This window comes from Halyomorpha halys, unplaced genomic scaffold (assembly GCF_000696795.3).
Source record: "Halyomorpha halys isolate HHAL.00 unplaced genomic scaffold, Hhal_1.1 Scaffold389.1, whole genome shotgun sequence".
Lineage (NCBI taxonomy): Eukaryota > Metazoa > Arthropoda > Insecta > Hemiptera > Pentatomidae > Halyomorpha > Halyomorpha halys.
Window position 1 is genome coordinate 14,834 of NW_027109532.1, and position 20,905 is coordinate 35,738.

Below are 20,905 nucleotides of genomic sequence, written 5' to 3' on the forward strand. Positions count from 1 at the left end.
ATATATTATGTTTTTATAAAATACAATAATATATAAATTTGAGAGTCGAGGTGCTGCGCTTTGGTGGATTGTAGTTGAACTTCTTGCTTCTCTTGTTACACAATAAAGTAATAAAAAATTGGGGTAAACTAACTGACTTATATATCACGTTACTGAAATTATATTTTCATGTAAAAGAAATGTATAGTGACATAGGATTTAATACGTTAAGGTCGCTTTCATTCTCATTACTGTTTGTAATGTTGTCGTTTCTTGGATCTTCGATATATGAATAAATTTATTATACATATTCAGGACTGATATTTTTTTGAGGAAGCAATTATTTGTCACTTGAGATCATTGGATCAGAGTATATTAACAAATTATGATAAATATTTTTATTTTAATATATACTTGTAACTGAAATGGAAAATATTTTGTTATGCTTACTGCATGATATGGAAAGGAACTTAAATAGAAAATATATCAATAAAATATGAATTTTTCAGGGGTTCCGAGAAAGTCATAGCTTTTTTAAATTTTTTGTATTCTAGTTATCTTCATTTCAATTTTTACTCAATTGTAAAAATATATATAAAATCGACCGGAACGTTTTATGAGTTCAGTGTATACATTTTAAAAATATGATTCATAATTTGTATGAAATGTAGGACAGTGTAGATATGTTATCTCGAGTGACTGTACCCTTACGTGCCTTACACAAGACAATTATTCACGACAGTTCATAGTCTACTAACTTGAAGATAGAAAGTTGGTATCGTGGTGGGGGCAGGCTGCAAGTCGAATCTCTGTTGCAGTAGAATCACTAACAATAATATTTGGTCTAGATTCTCTCCTTTTTTTTTTTTAAATTTAGCAATAGTTAAATCTCTACTGGAATTGAGAACTTTAAACAAAGGATTAGTATTTCAACTATTACTTCATTATTAAAGTTCAATGTTTAAAAAAAAATTAAGTGTATTTAAGAAAAATAGAATTAAAACATTAATCAGGACCAATATATAAAATTCCGTGTTTGAAATGTCCAGCTATTTATATTGATGGGTGAGAGAGAATGTATCAGCACAGTAATGACAAAAAATAAGGAAAATAGCCCAAATAAAACAACATTGGTGCATCATGCATCTAAAAATAAACATAGTTTTTATTTTGATAACATAATGATTTTAGACAGGGAAAATAATATTTTTAATATAAAAATACTTGAAGCCATTTATATAAAACAGAAAATATTAATTATAGTTAATTTTAAGTCAGGTACAAGAACTTTGCAGAGGTCTTGTGTAAAATTAATTTATGATGAATATCGTTGAATTTTAGAAAATTATTTGTAACTAAATTTTGTTGAATTTTTAATAAAAAAATTGAGAAAAATGTATTACGAAATAAAATGATTATACACCCAACCTGGTTGTTAAGGTAGGTTAAATAATATTTTTGTGGTAAGATAAGGAGACTAAAAAAAATTGTGAAGAATGTAATTTGTTATTAAATGTAATAGTGGCAACCAAAGGTATATTAAAACTTACAATTACAACAAACAACAGTGAAAATTTATTAGTAAAGAAATAGGTTTTCCCTTATTGGTTGTATTTTATAAGTTTATTTTGACTGGATTAAATTGATTTGGGCATAATAGCCTGTAAAGTTTTATAAATAAGCGTGAGGCTGTGATACTAAAATTAAAAAAAAATTATATATGCAAATAATAATTAATAATGTTTTTGATGATAAGTTTTAATTAAAGCAGCTATTTTATTAGATTGTCCTTGATGATGACGAAACGTTGGATATGTAATATGTTTTAATTAAGAAGGTTGAGACTATTTGGACATTTTTTGTTATTACTAATAAAACTATCAAATACGATAATTTTTTTTTTATTTAGTTATTGATATTTACAACTGTATAAAAAATACAACAAGTAAAAACGATAATAAAAATATTTAAAAAAAAATTAAGGACAAAACACAAATTACTCGCAAACGTGTATTCTGTGATGGCCTAAATGATTAATTTATAATTAATGAATATCAATCAAAATGATTGAGGGAAAACCATTTTGGATCAGATGCTTAGGGCCCGTATGCGAGAATGGTAATTGGCGAAGAAGGAAAAATGGTGAACTTTTTGGGCTCTATAAGGAATGTAGCATCTCCGCGTACATAAGAATACAGAGGCTTAAATGGCTTGGCCATGTAATGAGGATGAGCGAGGAAAGAGCGGCACAAAAACAGAACAGTTACGTTTCGGATGGTGTGTGGCAAGGTTGTAGGCCGAAGGGCCGATGGAGGGATGCTGTGAGGCGGGATCTGCGACAACTTAGGATCCCAGTTACCCTTACAGAAGATATAGAAAGATGGTTGGCGGCCGTTGAGCTGGCCAAGGGCAGCTTATTGCGCCTGCTGTGCCAGTAAAAGTTATATATGTCTATGGAGTGGCTCTGTGGTAAGGCATTGTGCTACTAACTTGAAGAATCTGGGTTTGAATCCAGCTGTGACAGACAATTATTTATTCTATTACAGTATCCCTGAGTCAACCCTGTGGGTTTCGGAGCCATCTGAGGCCTACTAAGCCTTATAAACGATGTACCCTTAATTCTGGGGAAAAAAATCTGGCGGTCAAACATGATTATGACCTTATGACCAATTGTTGGTCTAGTAAGAGTACTTATAAAGTAATGCATCCCTGACCCTTCATGGGTTGTAGCGGTACAGATTTTTTTTTATTATTGTTATAAAAATATTTTATACATAATCTTTACACTTTCTTGAGACTGGTTGATATTTTATTCAAATTTAGTCTCAAAACAATTTATATTTCTTTATAACGTTTCGGCCAATTTGGCCATTCTCAAGGACAATCTTAATACAATTTTGGAATCACATCGATTTTTAAAAAATGTATGCAGGCTTTTCTGCCCAGGTCATTAATTTCAGTCCACCATTACTCTATTTTTCAATTCATCATATTAAATTAAAAATTAAAACTTTTAATCATTTATTACCTTCATAATTGATAAATTATCGTAGTGAAGGTTGACTGTGTTTTAAAGTTTTAATTTAATACGTAATAAACGTTATAAAAATATTTATTATTATATACTTTTGTAATAAAACATTGTGGATATAATGTCGTCCAAATGGTTATTCCTCAATTATCTTGATTGATATTCATTAAAATTATTTTTTTACCCGGTTTTGAAAATTGTGGAAATAGTTTAATCTAGTAGAAAGTCAAATTTATTTTATTAAATGTGAATCATGTTGTTTATAGCACCCTACGAAAACATTAATTAGATTATGTTAACAATTTTACAGTTTTGGTATTATAATTCACAATATGTGGCTACAGGCTACAATGTGAGTGTTCTATATTCCGTAGAGGGTAAGGAATGCGACCCTCCAAGCCTGCCCCATATTAAACATGCTGGCACCCAAAGGAGTTCTTGGTATCTCCAATGTAATACAAATAACAAGAGTTATCTTTTATAAATAATAGCGTTATTATCACCCTAGACTTTTTTAAGTAATGGCTTCAGTATATTTTTAATGTTAACTTGATGATAGAAATTAGTAGATTTCAGTTGAGAGTAGATACTTTCATGAAATCGAAATAAACAGATAGACAAACGTAAGCATAGTATTCAACCAACTTTATAGTGTAATAGAAGCTTAAGGAAAAAGCACTTCCCTTAGTGCACTGAAAACAGATAAGCTTATCAAGCGCTATGTCATTCATTAGTGGACTAAATATACAACGGAACGTTAGAAGTGATTAGGAATAAGGACAAGAACGCTAAGTTATAAACCATTTGGACAGAGGTCTTGCCTTTAAATAGATCGAAAGATATATGATTATGAATTGTATAAAAATAAACTCTTCTTATAGCCCATAAAAATGAGATGAACTCTATGCAAACAATATATAATAACTAAACATAAAATTTTAAATATAAGATTCAAACCCTTGCTGAAGGACATTGCTGTTCTGCTTGAATAGCACATCTAACAAAAACAATTTGAAATTTTCTATAAATTATACCGTATACCGTGACTAATTTTTGACTCCACCAGCTTTGGGATAGCATATAGAGAGGCACCAGTAGAGAAAGAAACCCATGCCTACGGTAATATATCTGAAACACGTCCATTTCAAATTACAATTAAAACATTTTTGTAGGAAGATAGTCCGGGTGGCGGTCAATAAGGGTATAAAATAATAAAAAGTTTATTTAATGGTGACAAACGTTTCGTCACACCTTGCGGAGCTTCGTCAGAACTAATTAAAATTAAAAATCAATTTTTTTCGCCTGGTGCAATAGTTTTTTTTTAGGCTTGGCTCAGAATTGCTGAAAATGTGACTTACACCACTCTGATTTTAACTCCCTCGCTCCTTTCCTTGAATAGTGGCTCATCTTACAAAAAAAAGTTTTTTTTTCTGGAAGAAGATAGTTGACCATATAAAGTAGATTTCCGTAGTAAGATAGTCCGAGTGGCAGTCTATAAAGGTAGTTTTAAAAACTATTTAATGGTAAGCAACGTTTCGTCCTATTTTGCCGGATTATGCCAGGGCTAAATGAAAACAAGAAACAAATCTTGTATGATGTGACATGAAAATTAGAAAGCATAAACAAAGAGAGTGAAAAAATTATTTAAAAGAAAGAGACGAATTAAGTTAAGAAAATATAAATATAGATATACAGGGAACTAATTAATAATAGCTATAGCCATGCGTGATAGAATTGTAAATATAGAATTAGAGTAATAAATAGTTGAACAATAAATATTAGGAATAGTAACAAATATGGTTAAAAAATAATAACAATTTCAATATCTGTCTTTCAAATATAAATATAAAATATTCTCAACTTAATTTGTCTCCTTCTTTTAAATAATTTTTCACTCTCTTTGTTTATGCATTCTAATTTTCATGTCACATCTTACAAGTTTTGTATCTTCTTTTCATTTAGCCCTAGCGAAGTCCTACAAAATAGGGCGAAACGTTGCTTACCATTAAATAGTTTTTTAAAATATTTTATAATTATTAAAAGACAAGAGAAAGAAAATGGTATGATGAGAACTCACGCGAATGTTGTATCGGCCCCTTCCCCTCCATCGCCACAGGATAAGTCTATAACCGAGATTCTGCTAGAACAGTTAGCTAAGTTGGCCAATACCTTCGAAATTTTATGTAAAAAAATAAGTACCTTAGAATCCAATTTGGTAAACAGTATCACAGATGATAACATTAACTGCTGCCACTTGGAAATGAAACTAATATTGCCAACCTCCAAAAAGTAACAAATGGAATCAAAAGCCAGTCCACATTTGCATCGAGTTTAAAAATAATTTAAATAAAAACAGGCCAGTGTCTCAAAACTCTTCTTTTAGTGAAGAGTCTTCTTCCTCGATAAATAAAAAAGATGCAGTATTGACAAGACAAAAAACAAAAGTAGCCAATAAAAATTAACTGTGTATTCTATCTGTACTTACTGCCATTGGATATTTGTTCTAATAATCACAATTACCTCAATATGCCCAATAATATGTTTTTTCTTTATCTTTATCCTATGTTTTTCAGCATCATAATTCTTACAATAATGGACTATTTCTTTTCTGCATTTGTCTCTGTCTGTTAATGGTAATTCGTTATTTATCTGTTTGGCTGCCAACCATTATATTTTATTTTCACTACTACTGTATGGTTTATAATTTTAACTCTAACACAAATATCTTTATACGAAGCTGTCTCGGCTCCTTTTCTTTGGTAGGCGGTATAGGTAGAATGTTTTACTTAAAATGAATATAATGCAATGGAACTTAAATGGTTTATGTTATCGTAGAAATGAATTAAAGTACTTACTGAATTACTGTAATTGGTCTGTAGCTTGCTTACAAGAAACAAATTTAAAACCTACTGATATGTTTGAATTACGGGGATATGCTGTTAGGAGGAAAGATTATATAGATGGTCGCATTGCTGTGGAGTGTGTATTTTAGTGGAATATCCCGTTTAATGACTTACATATTACCTCTAATTTGCAAGCAGTAGCCGTAAGAATTTTATCACAACCTCGCTCGTTCACACTATGTTCTCTATACCTCCCTCCTGGCCGATTATTCACAGTTCAACAATTGAAAGACTTGTTGCATTCATTGTCCCCACCAGTAATTCTCGCTGGGGACTTTAATTCGTATAATTTAATTTGGGGTAGTCACCACATGGATGAGAAGGGAAATTAGCCAAGTCTTTCATAGATAATTGTAATTTAAATATTATAAATAATCCAATTTATCAAACTCACCTCTGTGCCAGATCTGGAAAACTCTCAGCAATTGATCTTACTATCACTATCTCCCTGTTACAAGCCATGGCATGACAATTTCCCCATAATTATTAGAACTTATAAATGCCTCTCCTTCAGCAGACACAACAAATGGCTAATTAAAAAAGGTGACTGGCCCCAATATCAAGCGGCGGCTAAACTTTCGGATATAGATTTTTCTGATACTGACCCTGACCGCTTAATACTACAATTAAATACAAGAATACTTGAAGCCGCCCAAACAGCGATCCCATAGATTTCCTCACCTGCTAAGGTAAATACAACCCGCCCCCATGTACCGTGGTGGTCAGATGAATTTGAAAAGCAATAAATAACAGAAAGAGGGCACTTAAACAATTTCTTCGCCGACCATCCTCCGAAAAACTCTTTATTTGACTCTAAAGCGGCCAGAGAACATGCAAGGTATGTCATTAAAAATAGTAAAAAAATATCATGGCAGAACTTTCTAAGCAAGGTTAACTGTAATACACCAGGAGTTGTTTTATGGCAGACAGTTAGAAAAATTATGGGTTATTGCTACTTACCTCAAATAAATTGTCTGAAAATTCGTGACCACTATGAAACTGAAACTGTAATCTTAATACTCTAGCAAAACATTTCAGTGGTACCTCATCAACTGTAAATTAATCAACACAATTCCTTAACACAAAGCAAGCTATCGAATCAATACCACTCGTTATCACTAATGATCAACTTGATTCACTATACCTGTCCTTTACCATGGACGAATTTCTAGCCGCTTTGAACTCCAGGAAAAATTCCTCACCCGGTCCAGATATCTGCATTGCTATGATGAAAAATCTCTGTTCCCTTAATAAATCAACGATTTTAAAGATATTTCTTTCTAATAGTTTTCCGAATAAATGAAAGGAAGCGATCACGATTCCTATTCTGAAAAAATACCCCATTGATGTTAATAGTTATAGACCGATCACCCTAACCTCATCTATCTGTAAATTAATGGAAAAACTTATTTCTAATAGACTGACATGGTACTTGGAAGCTAAAAATGTACTGCCAGCATGGCAGAGTGGGTTCAGGAAAGGGAAGAATACTAGAGACAACTTGGTTCGGTTACAGTCCGATATCCTAGAAGCCTTTGAAAATAAGAGAACAGTATTAGCAGTATTTCTTTATATAGAAAATGCTTTTGATAGGACCTGGAAAAGACTTATAATTGATACTCTAGTTAGTATCGGGATTAACGGTCATACTCTTGCCTTTAACTTAACAGAAGCTTCAGAGTCAGAATTGGTAATGTACTATCGAATGAATTCGAACAGGAAAATGGAGTGCCTCAGGATTGTGTTTTGAGCGCGTCCCTTTTCTGTATTTGTTTTAATAAAGTGTTGAATGTGGTGGGGTTACCTGTTAAAAGCATGCTCTACGCGGACGATCTTGTTATTTATACTGAGGGGAAAACTGTAGTATCCTTACAAGAAGATATTCAAACCGCTTTAAACAATGTCAGTGTATGGCTTTCTGATTACGGATTTAAAATTTCAACAAATAAAACAGTTACTATTCTTTTTTGCAAAAGGCTTTAAGATATATTGTATATTTTCTTTAAAGGTGTGATAGTTTAAGATGATGTGGTGCAAACTCTTATTGAAATAGCTTTTGCAGAATGGCAGAGTTCGTTTGCCTTGAAAGGCTGGTTTTGCTTCTGTGGTGTAGTTTGAGGTGCTCCGAGTTCCCTACTCTTAGTTAGCTGATGCACCTTGCTTTTTTTTTTTTTTAATTTAGCCTATATGTTAGTTATGATCAGTATATAGAGATAATGTTTGAGTTAAATGCTCTATTCATGTCAGTTGAGAAGTTGTGGTTCAGGATCTTTTCAAGAATGTCGCCTTTAAGTCTCAATATTCCGTTTTCGTGTGAAGCATTGTACTCGTTTTCAAATGGATATTGCTGGACTATCATATTAACTTTTGAGAGCCAGTTGTAATCTGCATCAGGGATTTCTGCATCTAGCATCCTTAGTCTGTTAAAACATAGTTTTGGGAGTCTCTTTTCTGACATCAATGACAGTTTCGACCAGTAGTTGGGGGTATTCTTGGGCCATCCATACAGGAATTTATCAAATTTCATTTGAGAAATTTCGATATCATCGAGATATCTAAGGCTCCAAACTTTGGATTTCATTCAAGCAAAGTAGTGGTATGTTATATGAAGTAGTTAAAATCAGAGGGGCGTAAGTCACATTTCAGCAAATCTGAGCCAAGTCCGGAAAAAACTATTGGAGGACGAAATTTGATTTTTAATTTTTTAAAAATCCTTTAGAATAGATTTTGAATTGAAATAATTATTTAACCATATTCTTAACGGATCACCCTGAACATTCTCACCTCTGGTCCAAATTCTTTAAATACTGAAAAAAAATTATGAACCAAGAATGGTTGCTATTGTATAGGGGTACAATCCTCGGAATTTTTAAACAAATAATTTTACAAAAAAAAAATGTAGTGAAACTCATTTTTAATTTTTGTGTAAACAGAGCCAAGGATGGTCTTCACAAATACGTAGTTTCATTGATCGACGTCTTTGTCTTATAAAGTGTAACAAACAATGGAAGCCTAAATTTGTAAATTTTTATTATTTATTTTGTGAATAAATAAAATAAAATAATCTATCTTGGTACCGAAGTTCATCAAAAAAATCATAGCACAATTAACTGAATTTATTTTAAAATGAGTTCGATACACCTCAATCTAAAGTAAATTAAATGTAATTCCTTTATGGTTGATGTTGCGTCTAAGTATTAAGGATTCGAAGTTTATTAACCTAAATTTGCACTAATATTTATGAAGTGAGGTAGCTGAGAGGGTTGGGTACTGGACTTGGAGCAGGAAATTCATTTTCTGTTGGATCGACTCTGGTGCTACTCTCGTGATACTTTGCTACAGGCGCACCATACCTGTATAATATGGGTACCTGATCCTTCATTGGGTTTGGGGAAAACAACTTGGTTATAAAGAGTGGATGGTGAAGACATCATCTTACAGATGGATAACCACTTTTTAGGGGACTTAAATAAAACTTTTATTTTAAACTTCCATCTATTCCAATTCCAATATGGCTTTGTTAAAATGTTGTATTATTGGCAGGAACAAAATTTATATTCGTTATTCTAACTTTGAGGAATCCTGAAATACGAATTTTCATGGCAACAGAATTATACAAATTTTTTGTTCATAATTTTTGCCATCGATTTTCAAAAAGAAATCTTCAACACGAGGCCACTTTTTTGGTATCTGGGCCTTTTATTTTTCTGAAACATAAATTTATGTTTATGAAAGTTTATTTAGCATAATTGCTTCTAGGAAATTAATAAACTAACGAATTTGAAAAATTTATGAAGAAGATGGCAAGGGGTGCGGTCACAAGAAAACAAAAATAGTTAACAACTATTTATTTACCGAGATTTCGCCACACTTTGTAGAGCTTCACCAGGGCTAAAAAAATACAAAAAAGCAACTAAAAATATTTTGACATAATAGGATAAAATACAAAAGGTAAATTAATTTAAGGTTAAAATTATATAAATATAAATGAAAACAAAATAATATACTAATCAAAGAAAAGAAGAAATATAAAATATACAATGATAAGAATATAAAAAAATACGCAAACTATTAGGTTAAAAATTAAAAGTAGACGTAATAACACATAAAAATAGAGGAGTAAAAAAGGGAAAACTAAATTTAACACACCAAAAAAACGGAAAATAAAGAAGTAATTTAAGATTATATTAAAATCGAGAAAGAAAGAATATAATAAAAATAATAATAATAACAAAGTAGTAAAGAATGAATCAGAACAAAGTGGAGTGAAAAGTCGGCAAATAAATAGTTGTTAACTATTTTTGGAAGATTATTGATTGAGCGTGTGTATAGATGAATGGAATATGGTCCGGGTGCCGTCAAAAAAACTCAAATAGTAGAATTATACTATTTTATTTTTTTGAGTGCCGTCAAAACAGCCCTGACGAAGCCCTGCAACGTGGGGCGAAACGTTGGCTCAATAAAATAGTATATTCTACTATTTGAGTTTTTTTTTTTACCGCACCCCGACCATATTCCATTCTTCGTTAACTATTTTTGTTTTCTTGTGACCGTCTGGGGTGCGGTCTTCTTCTTCTTAATTTGAATTATTACGGTCAATTATTTATATATGGTATTGAATTTGAAAAAAGTTTGCTCATAATCTTTTTTCTAGAGATTCGCTCTTCTTCGGCAAAAAATTTGGCTTAAAAATAGCTGTAAGCATTTCATTCCATTGAAGCTGAATATCTGGGGTGTTTTATAAACTCAATAATTTTTATGTACATAAGATGACTGAACGTACGGTCAAGAAACACACAAAAAGTTGTCCACTCTGCGCTGAAGTTTCTGCCTAAATTGAAGACCTTCATCAGGAAACCACCCCTAAGCAAAACAAGACAAAAATCAGAAAAAAAAGAAAGAATAATAAATAGTATGAAGTATAAAATAATGTATAATAAATGTGTGAAAAACAGAATTATGTGATATAAAAAATATGTTAAAATGAAATATGAAAAATAATATAATGTGAAATGAGTGAAAACATTGAATATAAAATATACAATAGAATATATTTGGACATAAATATATGTATAAACTATTGTACCTAGGATCACAATTTATATTTATTTTATGTAAAGTCATTTATAATATAACAACGGCAAGGGTCTTCCCTGACCATTATGCTTGTACACATATTGTTGGAAAACTAAAATATTAAACAATAATTGAAAAAAAAATGGACCGTAATATACCATAAATTACATCCTTGTGAACCTTTGATAATTAAAATCTTGCACCGATTTAGGTAATCTGTATTAATAATTATGTTTTTAAATAAAGATTTGGATATTATTGTTTCATCATTAAAAGAAATACGATTGTATATTTTTTATTTTATTCGAACTAAAATACCACCTGGACAACCATTCTCCCTATTGGTTGCGCTCTACTTAGTTTGTTTTAGCTGTATGTTAGTTATAGCACAGTAATATCACGTATAAAACATTGCATGTTATGAAATTGGATGTATTCGGAGTGCAGTATGTACACTGCCAAGGAACAACAGCCCCCCCCCCCCATCTATACATAACGAGGAGAATATGTAGGTATAAAATATGTATTGAGGATGACTGACTATCATAGGATGGAATAGTATGCGCTAATATAAAATTGTAATTCTTAATTTTTCATTACTGCTTATATTGAAGACAATTTAATTTTTAAAATTTCACTGATTAGGCTCATTTTTACACTATAAATAATTATAACAAATTAAAAAAATTAAATCTGTACTCCTAGAACCCATGAATGGTCATAGGAGCTGTACTTTGCTAGGAAGTACCATTACTAGAGCAACGGTTGTACAAGGACTTGATTTGATAAGAATCACGCTCGATCGCCAGATTTTGCCTAATTAAGGGTACCCTTTTTAAGAGGAGAGCTCCCGAACCCACAGGGCTCACGCCTACAGTGAACAGAAAATATTATCATCCACAACCGGATTCGAACCCGGGTCCTTGTAGTTTGTTGCACAGATTCTTTCCACTGAGTTACCCACTACCACCATTATAAAATTATATAAATTAAAAAATTACATCACCACTGTAAATTAAATTTTCTATAATATTAGTTTATTCAGTCAATATCGTCAATATTTGAAGGCTCCAGGAAAATCTGAATTCCAAGAAATGGTAAATCTCTGTAATTACCTAGAAAGAAATGTATTTGTGTTGCTAGATGGTTGTATTACTAAAAAAAATAAATAAATGATCTACACCACTACAACTAATGAAGAGTCATCGGTTCCGATCATGGTAAGTACTGTTTCTAGACGGTTGAGCAAAATGAAATAATTTGGTTCAGATCACACTCAAAACCCAGCTTTTTCTCCCAGCTCAGGATACCCACTTTATTATTCACACTGTATATTCCCCCAAAAGACTCCATTACTAAAACAAAATAATTTAAAGTAAAAAAGTAAGTATGATAATAATTATAAGAAGGAAAATATATGAAGATATTAATATAAAAAAAGAAAACAATGGTTAAAGTGTGGAACCAATAACTAAGAAAGAAAAAATCTTTAATCCTACAATTCATGAAAATTCTTGGGCATAGTACACATAAGGAATTACTGGTTCTGGACCAACGGTTGTACAATGAAATGTTAAGGTCAATTTATAATCTTAAAATTCTTTCTTGAGACTGGCAATTTTTTAATAAATAATTCAAAACACTATCCAAATTATAGTCTCAAAACTTTTATTTCTTTTACACGTCCAACGTTTCGGCCAATTCGGTAATCTTCAGGGACAATCTACTCAATTCACTATGAAACATATAATTTAACCGCTCCAAAAACTTCATACAGGCTATTCTGCCCAGGTCAAAACATTTATATCTAATAAGTCAAATATCCATTAAAAACCACAGTCAAAATTATTTCTCTTTAAACACTATTAATACACTTTTTTTCTTTTTTTTTTTATAAAAAAGTGTATTAATAGTGTTTAAAGAGAAATAATTTTGACTGTGGTTTTTAATGGATATTTGACTTATTAGATATAAATGTTTTGACCTGGGCAGAATAGCCTGTATGAAGTTTTTGGAGTGGTTAAATTATATGTTTCATAGTGAATTGAGTAGATTGTCCCTGAAGATGGCCGAATTGGCCGAAACGTTGGACGTGTAAAAGAAATAAAAGTTTTGAGACTATAATTTGGATAGTATTTTGAATTATTTATTAAAAAAGTCAAGGTCAATGTTCACATTTAACCGCCTGGATCTCCTCCCGAATAAAAAGTACCCAATTTTTGGAGGCTAGGTGTGCGGTAGGAGAGTCGCCAGACCCCAAGGTCGATTCGCGGCCAATTTACCTGAATTAATAATTAGCTTACAGTGGGACGCAAACTCGGTTACTGGAGATCCGAAGGACTGGGCTCCTTTATGAAGGAAAGGAGGAAGAATAATGGAATAAAGGAAAATAAGTTAGTAAAGAATAAAGGGACAAAAAGAAAGTCACCCTAATTTATTGTATTATTAATTTCACGATATTTTTTTTAAGACCAATTATCTAACAGTTATGTAAAATTACAATAAAAAATTATTAATATGGCGCTTGATTTCAATTTAGATGATTTTAGTGAACTTATTAATAATGAAGACACCTTTGTTCTGTTTACATTGGGGCTAAAATTTAATTTTAGTTAAAATTAACACTAATTAAGAAAATATTTAAAAAAAAAGTATTCAATGCAACAAATTCCGTCCATACGGTAGATTCTTCTGCAGAGAACTATTAAAACATTTTATTATAAGTCTTTTAGTAATGAAATTTTATTTATATAAAAATCAGTACCACTACAGCTTATGAAGTATCAGGAGTGCATTGCTTTGTAAGGAATTATCGTTACTAGACCACTGGTTATACGAGGAGGTGATTTGGTCAGAATCACGCTTGACCGCATGGTTATTATTTGAAATGCCCGCAACAGTATAAAATTAAGATATTTCCAACCAAATTAATATATCATAAAAAAAAAAAAATCCTTTTTTTTTGTTGCTTTAACCAATTAATTGATATCAGCCATTTTTTTTTACTTCTTCTTAATGACAGTTTATGGATTTAAAATCAAAAAGATGAATTGCTTTAAGGCAGTAATGTTTAATTAATGAATAATCATAATTTGTTATTCATTTACTTTTACTTATTGACATTATAATCTCATATATTATAATCTTTAGTAAATGAATAATTAATTCCTCATTATGTGAATGATATGAATATATAATTAATAAAAATATAATTAATTGATATTAAATAATTAATATATACGGTTCAAAATGTCCAATCCTCACTAACTATATATTTTTGGTGAGATCGAAATATAAAAAGGAATAAAATTCGGATTTTATCGTCTGGTTTTTTATTTTACTATTTTTTTCTTACACTAGTGAATTCTATGTTAGCAAATGTAATCTATCTTTACTCAGGAATTTCGTCTGTTTATTATTACTAATGTTAAGCTGATCTATATCATTTTGTTTATCTCGAGATTTCAGCTGCAATAAATGGAAGTAATTCTTTCCCCAGAAGGGAATAGCTTCCAGTCGAATAACTTTTCCTAGATTGGAGAGGAGACGAGACTTCATCCCTTGCAATTTCATGAGGTCCGGTCGAGAATTCGTCGCGCATTCTTCGGATTGTTATTTTCTCGCCGTCAGGATGGATCGGGACCCACTCAGATAAGGTGACGCAACGAGGCCACATTGCCGAGCCGAAAAATGGCGAAAAAAGAAAAGAAAAAGAAAAAAAGAAGCGGCGACGAGGGTGGGGGTTGGAGGCATAGGGGTGGGGATGGCGGTAATGGAATCAATAGGACGTAGCGTGCGCACTGGAAGCGCCCCGTACGGCTAACGTACTAGTCTAGAGTGAGACACGGCTATGTGCCTAGTAGAGTGGCACACCTGCTACTGATACCATGTACTGAGGCCATATCACTACTGAAACCATGTACTTGCCGTCGGTGATGTCGCTACTGCTTGCCGCCTCCCTGCCGCCCTCCCTGCAGCAGGACGAGGACATCCCTCACAACGAGTAAGCCCTTATCAGACTTAGAGGAACCCCTCCCTGGCCGGCTCCACTCCCTAATGCACCCCATTCCTTAAAAGACGCATAGGATGTTAAAACGCTGCCAGAGGAGAGCGTTGTGCAATCCTTAATGCTTTTATTTATCGTACATCATGGAATGATAATTGTATGGACCTTGTAGCCGCTTTTTAATTTTTTTTACCTGTAGTTGTTTTTAGTTAAAGTATATATTCATATTTATTTAAAATATAAATTGACCTTAATTCCTAATAATTCCTATGATGAAATCTTAGATATGTTGCATGAGATGGAGGAACCGTGGGCTGAAAAGTGCTAAGAAGAGCCTCTCAGACCACACCCCCTCCATGACAGGGTAAGCGTGGTAGTGCTGAAGGAAACCTGATCCCGCCAGGTGTGTAAACAACTGTCCCGGCTAATAAGTTAGTGCCACGTCACTCCTCCCATTGGCATTCTGCCTGAAACCTTCTGAACCTGTTTCACGACCTGGGCCACACTCTTCCACTCTATTATCTTTCATAATTGCTTTCATTGGACTATTAAGTAATGTTTTATAAAAGGACAAGTAGACCAGACAGAATTATGTATTTATCCTATTCTAATGAAGAGAGAACTGCTATCTCATCGGCTTGCTAGCGTCAACAATTTTATTTTTCTGTTTATAATTTGAAATATAAAAGAAACATATATAACAAATACATATAAAACATGAAAATGTGTTTCATTTCTAATCTATGTTCAATATAATTTAATTAAACTCGCTTTGAGACCAAGGAAACTTTTGGAACAATGCGAGTGGGTTGAAATATATTACTTGTTGAATGAAAGACGATTACTACACAATTTCGAGACAATTGTTTCGTGCTATTGAATTTTAAAAATACATTGATCCATGAATGTTACTGGTTTGAAAGCCATCTATTAATTTTATAATGTTATCAAAATAGAAAAAATACAGTAAGAGGAAAAAAAAAGATATCCAATAACCTCAGTAACCGATGATTGAATAAACGAGAAAATTATAAAACAAGAAATCTATTTAAGTTACTGTCAAAGAAGGTCGTCTGAATATTCAACTGCATCTAAAAATAAAATGTTATATGTTAAGCCTCTCTGTTCAAGTATGTTTGTTTTGTTGTTTTTTTCCTGAAAAAGTCTCCTTGTGTAATTTCAAATGTTGACCTATCCAACGTAGCTTGGATAATCCTTGGCTGAGGATTCTAATATAAGCAAATCATCTGGGCACAATCATTATTACGTTCGCATTAACATAACTCCTGCGGGAACAGTTATGGCTTTTCTATGTACTTGCCTTCATATGAGATTTTTGTCTGTAATGCCATTCAGTATATATTTATAATATATTTCACAATAAATAATCGAGGCAATATGAACAAATTAAGGATATCATGAAAACTATAACTAATTAAAAAAATAAATATAATATTTAATAGATTTCAAGAAATGAAGAAAAATTGGGTAAAATCTTGAATTTGCCTTTTAGATCATACAGTATTTTTCATTTCAACTTTAGGTTGTAAGGTAAGTATTAAATTCGTTTTAATAATTATAATAAAGTTTGAGAGTTTGCTTGTGCACAAAATTTAACCATTATGGAATTGAAAAGGAGCTTTGATTTATTCAAATTATTCATTCAAGCATGTATGTGAATGCTTATTTGTTGAATTAGGATAGTGTAAAGTTTAAATCTGAATTAGTTTTAACACACATTATGTTTCTTAACATTTTCCCAATTCATACTTATTATGCTTATACAGAATAATATGCTAATATTACAGTTGAGGCATTCGAATTAATAAAAAAAAATTACCTCATTTATTTATTATTTAAAAATTAATTTACAACAAAAAGATTCCTTCAGACGAGAATTTAGTATTTATTTTTTTCATATTTATGTTTTGTTTAAAAAATATACCATGAGTCTGACGAAAAAATAAATCTCTTTATTGTCAGATGAATATGTTTTATTAGGTTTTTTAAAAAAAAAAATTCACTGTTCTTGAAATTGAATAAATAACATTTAACTGGTTATCTTAGAGCCTTCATGTCAATGGAAAGTATAATTGAATGAGATATCCATTGGCTCAGCAGATGTAATGAGTTCTATGATTATTCATTAATTTTCATTTATAAATGTGAGTTTATTCATTGAATTTATTTTTTTAAATTATGGATCCCAACATTCAGTTGATATTCTAAAGAAAATGAAATATTTAAACATAAATGGTTTTATTAGTATAAAAAATTATTTTGATGCAAGGTGAGTCATATTGAGAAGAATTCAAGTAAGAAACTGTTATTTTTATTTTACACTTCACTCCGTAAAAAAAATTATAATATACAAAATCTTCAATTCGGAGATTAGTGCTTTGATTATCAATACGTATTGTAAACAATAAAGAGACTTATTCTATAGGATCTAGATATAAATAAATATACATATAAACTAAACCCAATACCTGACAATTACTATTTCTTTAAGCTTTATTTTGTTTGATTTTGCCACTAGCATGAATTATATATTACACATCAAAAGCCTCTAACCGAATATTCAGACAATGCTTCATGGTGAGAAGAAACTGTTCTATGATTATATTAAATTATGCTTACTATGTTGAAAAATAAACTAAAATTATGTAATTTTTTTGTATGTATGTATATATGTATATTTAGCTAACATTTGAAGAGTTCAAAATAAAACTGATATTTTTGCAAATGCTGTTCATTAATAATTAATTATTTATATAATTTTTATCCAGTCCTCATAAGTATAATTAAATAATTAGATATTTATAATCAAATAAAAATAATAATTAAATAAAAAAGAATTAAATAAAAGATAATTAAAAAAACATTTAAAGGAAACGGAAAGGGATATTAAATAAAATAATAAGTTACATTTGACTTTGATCAGAAGGTTCCTTTTCAAGAATTTCAATTAAGAGTTATAGAAATATACTCAGCAAGAAATAACTAAAAAATATAGTTACAAACTTAATTATTAAGTATCACATCCAAATACAGGCCATAAATTCAACTATTAAGTCCTTGGTATGAAGTAGCGTTTATTTAACAATTAACCAGTAACATAATAACTAACACAAGGCATACAGTAAAATATTTTATTGACAGATTATACGTAATTCTTCTTTACTAAGAGGAATTATATATTTTTCTATTTATTTCATGACAATGATCTGTCATTACTAAACTCAGTTGTTCAGACAATTTTACAATCAGTCTAATACACACGCTCATCAGTCCAATCAAGTCAGTCCATCGGGCCAAATGGTGTGACAGAAGGAAGCCCATTCCGACACCATTACATGTAATAGTTCACCATTGATTACCTTTGCAATATCAACATCAAATGACATTAGAAGACAGGAATATTTTTAATACATGAAAACCTATCCAAAGAACAATTTAAAATTGCAAAGGTGCAAACATGTTTTTGAGAAATTATCTATCGTCCGTGCCCTCGGTTGCATATTTTTTTTTTTTTATCAATATTATTATTTATTAGTTTTATTGTCCTTAGAGAAAGCCCCCCTACATATAGAATTGGCCACAATGTATACAAATACAGACTAGTTTGGTAATTTGAACTTCGCTCCTCCAAACACTCCAGTAATCCGAACTTAAAAAATTTTTCCGAAAAAAAGTGTAATTATGACAAATAATAAAAACTTAATGGTGCTTAGGAGAAACATTTTTTATAAATTCGTCAATTAACCCGTAGGTGTATGCTTTAGCATTTTGCTCATGATGGGAAATAACCTATATTTTCCTACCTATAGTTGACCCGTTGATGTTGTTATTGTCGCTAGTTTATGTTATTCCCCCTTTTACCATCCCACCTATACCCAATATAGTTTTGCTCTGGCCTACTCAAAACGGTAAGAATGAGGATTTCTCTCACCAGTACACTCCTAGCGTGAAATATTTTTTTCTCATTTCAGCATTTTTCTCACCTGGCGTTTCTTTTTTTAAATCATTAGCCGAAGCAAGAAGATCTTTGATCGTTTACGAAATTTGTATTATTCAGTCCCTCATAGAAGAGCTACAATTTGAAATTTCAAATTGCATTGAAAGTAACCGTAAAGATTTTTTTTTTTATCATCACATTTAATTATAAATATATATATAATAGTACAATGAGATAAATGCTCATGGAACACCTCTTGGGGGACAAAAAAGTAAGACGCTCCTACCGGATTACCCCCTATTTCAATACCTTTGTTTTTCGAATGAACAGTTAATATAATATACATGTGTGGATCTTGAGGATCAGTCAATGAAGCAACGTTTCACAACTTCATAGTCATGCCATACGATGAAAAAACAAAAGAGATTTTTAAAAAAATAATTTATTCAACGAATTATTAAGAAACTCTGTTTCGTATTATTTCTATTTATATTTAGTGTTGTTAATTATGTCTTATGTGTTTATGAGGTTGGAGTAATATATATTTTAATTTTGTACGCGCGATTTTTTATTGTTTAGTCGATTTTTATATATTGATCATTTCTTTTAGGTTTCGCTTGAAGTTGTTTTTATTTTCCGATGTATGATTTTTTTGTTTATTAAATTTAATAAAGAGTCTATTCAATTAAGAATATTATTAGGATAATTCCATCGTATATATTCAATTTATATCTGTAGAAGAGAAAGATGAAGCTCTCAAAATTCTTCCATATTGAGTGTTGAATATAGGCATTGCACTTGCTAATTATGACATATAAATACACATAAATTGGGTTTATTTCAAGAATTAGAGCTGTAAAATTACGAAAAATACGGAAGCTAAGTTTTTCTGCAAAATTTGATTTTATCAATTCGAAACAATAGAAAAAAAAATAATTTGGCGGGGTAATCAGAATACATACCGAATATTGAGTTTGTGTATGTATATCCGCCGTTGAATGGACACAGCTGTGACACTGTAGGATTCCCAGTGAGTCCAAAATAATGGATTTCAGCCATGCTCTGTTGCCGGTTCCTCTCGACACCAAGTTTTTGCCCAAAAAATATTCTTTACAAGAGGGATGGTTCCCTAACTTCTGGAGGTTTAAAAAACATCTGAAGACTAAAAAGGCATTTTTTTTTTCCGAAATTCCTTTCTAAGCTTATCTCGTAAGAAAAGGCATACAACGCGTTAGACAAATATCCGTTTTTTCTGCTTGTATCTTGACACCCTGATCCTGATCGTTCGTTTCGAATCTTATTGTGAGATCTACTATTAACATTTCCTTTCTTGTGGAAGAAAGGATATCTACAAATCTTGTTTAGTCGTCCGTATCTAGACAATATACTTCTTGAAAACTTTTTCTTTTTCAAAAGTTCGGATGTTTTCTTCTTTGCTTATCAAGCCCGTATTTCACCCACCGACAAGGAGCATATTGTTTGGACATTTGCCCAATACATGAGCTGCGGGTTTTGACTCTCGGCCACATTTGTGACAACGAAGAAATTCTTGCAATAAACACATCCGAAAACAATATAGGACTTTATGGGGAGCGAAATATATGTTTATATTTGCATAATTAATAATATAATTTAGGTAATGAAACAAAACAAAAGTCCTAGAACATCATGTTTAGCCAGTCCATGGGATGGATCATTGTGGTTGGATATTAAATGAGCAAAAGAAAATGTATGCCGGATTTTAGAAGAGAAACAATTCTAGAAAGTAGTGAAGTGAGTGATAGAGAAGTCTTAAAATTAGACAGATGGAAAGCATAGAAAACAATTTAACCAATATGTATGTTATTATAAGCGCCGGACACTTACAATTTTTATATAATATATAAAAGTATATCTTACCTTTTATGTTGGGAATATCTAAATTTATCATTTTAAATGTATTTTATGTTATT

General features: G+C 31.2%; 1 protein-coding gene across 2 annotated transcripts in view; it reads left to right on the forward strand.

The window, feature by feature from the left end:
• The first annotated feature begins 14,785 nt into the window (after positions 1–14,785).
• stol (stolid) overlaps positions 14,786–20,905 on the forward strand; it is a 203,736-nt gene continuing 197,616 nt past the window's right edge. For both annotated transcript variants that reach the window (XM_067047704.1, XM_067047705.1), the window contains exon 1: positions 14,786–14,992. In XM_067047704.1, the coding sequence (XP_066903805.1) occupies positions 14,907–14,992 (86 nt within the window). In that variant the 5' untranslated portion in view covers positions 14,786–14,906. The remainder of the gene's footprint in view (positions 14,993–20,905) is intronic.